Genomic DNA, 6,000 nt, shown 5'->3' with positions numbered 1-6,000 from the left:
AGCAGTTATTAAGTGAAATAATGTGTCCTACCTCCATCCTAGAGTTTCACCGTCCCTTTTCAGAAGCTAATGCAGGAGATGTGTAGGTGTAGGAGACTATTTTAATGTTCAGCCTGCATTAAAAACTGAGAGGAACCAGTTATAATCAGAAATAATCATTAAAAGGTTTTTTTTAGTGCCTTTCAAAGTAAGAGGACTCCAAAGTGCTTTACAGTACAGTGTGTCGTTCATCCATTCATACACTGGTGGTGATGAGCTGCGATGTAAACCACAGCTCCTCCGGGGCGCCCCGACAGAGGCGAGGCTGCTGAGCACAGGCGCCACCAGTCCCTCTGACCACCATTAGGCAAGGTGGGTTAAGTGCCTTGCCCAAGGACTCAACAGCAGAATCCTCTACCGAGACCTGGGATCAAACCTACAACCTTACAATTACTTCTTTGTGACTTCGTTTCTGTAGAAAATTTCACAGAAATTTTGTGATTTCTTTTTCTCTTCTAAAGTCATACTTCTTTAATTTTCTGTCACTTAGTCACCTATTTTATGTTAATTGTTCATAATTGCTGGTAAGGATGCTCGATATTATCAGTCTAGCACTAATATCGGCATTCAAACATTATACAGAAAAAAATCGGTATCGGTTTTCAGTCTTTTAGTGACCCACCTTTTTACGTACCATACATATGTTACACATAAAACTCTCCGGATACTTATATATAAATATACTTGTATATAAATATACTTATACATAAATATACTTGTATATAATTATACTTATACATAAATATACTTGTATATAAATATACTTATACATAAATATACTTGTACATAAATTTACTTGTATATGAATATACTTATACATAAATATACTTGTATATAAATATACTTGTATATAATTATACTTATACATAAATATACTTGTATATAAATATACTTATATATAATTATACTTATACATAAATATACTTGTATATAAATATAGTTATACATAAATATACGTATACGTAAATATACTTATATATAAATATACTTATACATAAATATACTTGTATATAAATATAGTTGTACATAAATATACGTATACGTAAATATACTTATATATAAATATACTTATATATAAACATACTTATACATAAATATACTTATACGTAAATATACTTATATATAAATATACTTATCTGATGTTTAGTTTAGAGATATTTGACTTTATTTGACACAACTTGTTTAGATTAGAGGGTGTTCCGTGACCGTATTTGTGTTCAAAACCGAGCTTGTTTGGTAAATTCGCTATAGCAGCTTTAAACTGAAGTTTAAGCGTGTTGGGTAAGACAAATGTGATTATAGCAACCTAAGGTGTTTTAGCTGTTCTTGTTTATGAGTGGGACACGGCATATATCGGACATCGGTGAAAAAGCCAATGTCAAACATCCCTGATTGTCGGTGAAAATTAATAAACAGACATTGTTAAAAAATGGAAGGAAGACAACTTGAAGGAAGTCTGGTGCATTATTTTTTATTTCTCCAATGACTAAAAATGTGACCGTGTGAAATATGCAGGGCACTTGATCCTCTGGTACCAGCCAAACGCCGCTTTTCATCCCCACCGCCAGTTCAAGTTACAAGAAAACTCATAAAAAAAGGACACTGATGAACGTTTTCTTTTCACCCAAATAATGCAAAATAAAAAAGGCAACAATTTCAAATAATAATCGTCATCAAATTAAATAAATACGGAGCGTTCTCCCTGTGCAGACATAGACTCTGATCTCAAGTCTTTAGTAATAAAAATAGAACTTCAGTGCATTTCATTGGACACGTTTCTGCTGCTCCTTCAGCGTCTCCAACATCATTACCCTGCAAAGCAATGGCATCTAGAGCAGAGACAGAGCAACATTTTCTCCCCGTTAACAGAAAAACATTGTAAAAAATTCACAGCCTTCTCTTCATCTATGTACTCCATGTTTAAAAACACAAATCAGACAGAAAAGGCACAAGAAACTAGAAATTAACACTCAAATAAACAAAAAGGGAATCATTTATTTTAAATATAACGTTTTGGTCATTTACAACTGTAATCATATTCTTTTTGTGTTTATATATATTCAAGAAAACATTAAGGTTACCGGTATCTGATCAGATACAGGATATACGCGTTTACAGAAACAAGGTTTTCACACAGAAAAAGTGCTTTTTTTAAACAAACCTGAATATTGCCAAAGAACAAACATTGAATAGTATTGAAATCTGTAAAAAAAAAAAAAAAAAAACATAACAATAAAAAACTTAACTAGTGTAGCAACCAACGACCCAAACCGCGGTGCGAGATGCATCGACTCTGTTAAGTGCTCTGGTCTGTTCGGGCTGCTTCCTGCTCCACCGGACCGCCACCCCACTCCTCCCGCTCTGCTGGATCTCCCTTGGCACGCGAGGCTACGGCGGCTGCTCGGCTGAGGCGGGGCGTTCCGGATCCGGCTCCCCTGGTCTCTGCAGCAGAGCCGTGAGTTTGGATGGAGCTGTGCAAGCTGCCATATTGCTTTGAGTCCGTGGTCTCCGTCTCAAGTTTGGAAAGTGTAAGTGCCGTGCTAAGACCGTGTCGCGCCGACTGGCTGGTTCCTGCTGCCTGGTGCTTGGACCAGTTGTCTCCAGGAGTCCTGAGCCCTTGAGTCCTGGGGGTCCCGCCCCAGTACGGTTCAAAGCGGGCGAGGGTCTGCGCCTCCACTGGGGGAGTTGTTGGAGATGATGGCGTAGGGGGGTGGGAGCTCGGTCGAGCCTGAACCATCTGGATCCCACCGATCGGTATCATCAGGTAGGGGAGCTTGGCTTGTTGGGAGTGCATAGGGAGATGGCTGAAGATGTTATCTGACGTGTGGAGGCCGCTATAGGCCTCACAGGTGGAAAGACGAAAAGCAGGTGGAAACAAACTGGTTTCTGGGAATGATGACCCTTCTGCTGCTGCTCCTCGTTTCTCCTGCAGGGGAAGCAAACACTTTATTTTTACAGCTCAGTGACCTGTTGTGTCGGCACACCGAGTACTTCACACCCCGAGGAAATAATCTATTCATTTATATTTCCTTGTTTATTTGTAAATATATAAACATGAGAAGACGAGAACTGACCCGTTTGCCGGGACCTCCTGTAGGTCCAGGACTCTCCCAAGGCAGGTATCCGAGGGGTTTACACTGCTCCCCCAGCGGCGATGGAGGGGTTCGAACTTGTGGTGCTCGGTAGCAGCTGGGTGAAATGGGACGGAGAGGAGACAGAGGTCTGACGGGAGAGGGCCTTCTCTCAGGGGAGGGTGAGATGTGTTGGCTGGGCGAGGACAGCTCAGTCCTGGGGGACAAGCTGTGGATCGGTGAGGACAGCTCCAGGCGGGGGGACAGGCTGCGGCTGGGGGAGCAGCTCTCACTGCTGGGGGAAAAGGCTCTTGGAGAGGCCTTCCAGCCCTGCCGAGAGAACATCGCTCTCCTCTTGCCCGGCGAGGCCGCTCGCCTGCTGGGCCACACTCCTCGCAGGGACAGCTCCTGACCGGGACTCGGACTGGGCTCCGGATCAGGTGTCCCTTGCTGGGAGCGCCCCCCCGTTGATGGGTGGGTGTCTGAGGAACAGCAAGATGGCAGATCTTCATGGGATGCAGTTTCTTCATCCTCGTCTTCTTCGTCATCGTCATCGGACTCCCCCACATCGGAAAACTGATGCTCCTCCTGTTCCTCTGGCCCAAAGACACGTTCATCGCTCCCTCCTTTCAGTGCAGACACAGAACACACAAACACACCTTTAATGAATCCCTCTGCTGTCCTTTCAACTCCTAAAGTCTGACTGCTCATCTAGAAAATCACAACAAACTCAAAAAACCCTTCAAAGACCCAACCTTCCAACCATCAACATCCACTCGGAATGAAAAGGCTGGAATTTAACCGAACAGCACCGAGCTGCCATTCACAAACTAAGTGTTCAGCCGTGTGAATGGGACAAACGGCGCGTCCTCGGCTGGGACGAGAGAGGCTCGTCTGCAAGCAGCAGGAGGAGGAAGCAGACAAATCAGGGTATCTGCAGGTGTAAGGGAGCCAAATGTAAGACTTTTTAAGACCTTTTTTAAGGCCACTTTGACCAAATTTAAGCTATAATTTCCAGCTATTGCCTGGAACCGGTGCTAACCGCGTTGCAAACGTGGGATTAGCCATCTAGATACCATTAAACTTGCACTTCCCCATGGCGCAAGCTCCCACTAGCTTAACCAGCTAATGTGCTCATCTAAAAATATCCCCTCTTCACAACCAACTGAATGTGTATGGTTCCACTGATGCAAATGTCATACACAAAAAATGCTGAACACAAACTAGGAATTCACAAAAAAAAAATTAGAAATAAAAGAGTCTTATTAATTGGGTCTTTGGTAATTTAAGACCTTTGGAAACTGTATTTAAGGATTATTTGTCATTTTTAAGGATTTTTAAGGCGTTAAATTTGGAAAAGCAAATTTAAGACTTTTTAAGGACCCGCGGATACCCTGCAAATGTGAGGAGGACAGAATGACATGAAGGTTTGGAAGCTGCTTTAGCTTTAGACGCAGGAACGAGGTTTCCTACAACTCCATCAGAAGATCACAGCCTGCTCTGTTCTTCATTTATTTATCTTCTACCTTTTCCTCGCTCTTATGCAATGCTGGAGGACAGAGAATAGAACATGCTGTTGCATAAGCTGTCAGCACCGAGCAGCTTCTATTCTTCACACGCTGAACTTCACACAGCTATGCACCCGTGGCTTCATGGGGTGGAAGGGAAATGTGTGAGGAAGCATTCCCGTCCTCTGAAGTACCTGTTTCCTCGCTCTCTGGCTCGTCTAGCGATGACTCAGACAGTCCCATTGCCAGGCATTTCTTCCCGTGAGCCTTCGACTTCATGTGTTTTGTAAGGTTTCCTTCAAAAGAGAAAGAAAAGCACACGAAATCTTACAAGATGCCCTGAAAAGGACATTTTTCATCAACAGAGTTAAAATCAAGCCCAAATCCACATGCAGATCGTCCCTTTACCTTTGGTTTTGAAGGCAAAATTGCAGTGTTTACAGACGTAGGGACGCACGTCCGTGTGCGTCCTGATGTGCTTTTTCAACATGCTAGGCTTCTTGCAGCGAATGCCACACTCGCCACAAATGTACTTCCCCCGCCCGCGACCTCTCACGTAGATGTATTCTTCATTCGACCTGTACCTGAGAAAAAAACAAGACAGTCAAATGAAAATTGATTTTGTATCATCTCTGGGCAGATGGGGGGTTGTCAGGCATTCTAAAGACATCGAAAAGTGTGATTTTCATCTGACTTTGACTCTTTTTTCAATAAAATTTGTTAAGAATAAATGATAGAAAAAGCAAGATTGACTCCTTTATGAAAAACAATGGAACTGGTTTAAAACTTTTGCACAGTTCAGTCCACCTACTGGATTAAGGGGACAGAAACTTTTTAATCTTTTGGGGGAAATGTTTCATTCTTAGCTTCTTTAAAATAACCATCTAATAAATGCAGCTCTAAAACAAATGGTATCTGCTTCTAAAACCACTTTAACTAATAAAAGCCTCGTTTTGATCCTTTATTTCGTTTTCAGCTAGCTGATGGAAAATGTGAGCTTAGCTGAGCTCTGATTGGTCCCAGCGCTGTCCAATTATGAGTGGAGACAGTTTGAAAGACAACCATAGAGTCTGCCTCATGACTGGGCCGTGTCAATGGTTGCCAAGCTAGGCTGCTCATATAAAAGTGACTTCCATTCAGGGGCGTATCTACATGGGGGCAAAGGGGGGTAACTGCCCCCCTGCTTTAGCGCCTCGCCCCCATACTGGCCAGTGGTTCCCCTGGAGTTTCAGGCATGGCACTGCAACACGCCTGAAATTCCAGCGCCACGGCAACGAACCCCCACCCCCCACCCCCACCCCCCCCGGACCGGATTGAAACACTCCTGCTTTAAGGTTTACTACATTTATGTCCTCACCTACAACTTTAGCTCTCCTAAAGGT

At 43.0% G+C, this 6,000-nt stretch overlaps 1 protein-coding gene across 5 annotated transcripts in view; it reads right to left on the bottom strand.

Annotated features, from left to right (window-relative positions):
- Nucleotides 1-1,494: 1,494 nt before the first annotated feature.
- The window catches only part of LOC107395643 (HIVEP zinc finger 3), a 104,905-nt gene continuing 100,399 nt past the window's right edge, over nucleotides 1,495-6,000 (bottom strand). For all 5 annotated transcript variants that reach the window (XM_070550773.1, XM_070550771.1, XM_070550775.1 and 2 more), the window contains 4 exons: nucleotides 5,027-5,202; nucleotides 4,813-4,914; nucleotides 3,114-3,736; nucleotides 1,495-2,965 (listed from right to left, as the gene is read on the bottom strand). In XM_070550773.1, coding sequence (XP_070406874.1) covers nucleotides 2,336-2,965; nucleotides 3,114-3,736; nucleotides 4,813-4,914; nucleotides 5,027-5,202 — 1,531 coding nt within the window. In that variant the 3' untranslated portion in view covers nucleotides 1,495-2,335. The remainder of the gene's footprint in view (nucleotides 2,966-3,113; nucleotides 3,737-4,812; nucleotides 4,915-5,026; nucleotides 5,203-6,000) is intronic.

The sequence above is a fragment of the Nothobranchius furzeri genome, chromosome 5, assembly GCF_043380555.1.
Source record: "Nothobranchius furzeri strain GRZ-AD chromosome 5, NfurGRZ-RIMD1, whole genome shotgun sequence".
NCBI classification, from domain to species: domain Eukaryota; kingdom Metazoa; phylum Chordata; class Actinopteri; order Cyprinodontiformes; family Nothobranchiidae; genus Nothobranchius; species Nothobranchius furzeri.
Note: the sequence above shows the minus strand (reverse complement) of the source record. Positions and strands in the feature narration are given on the sequence as shown.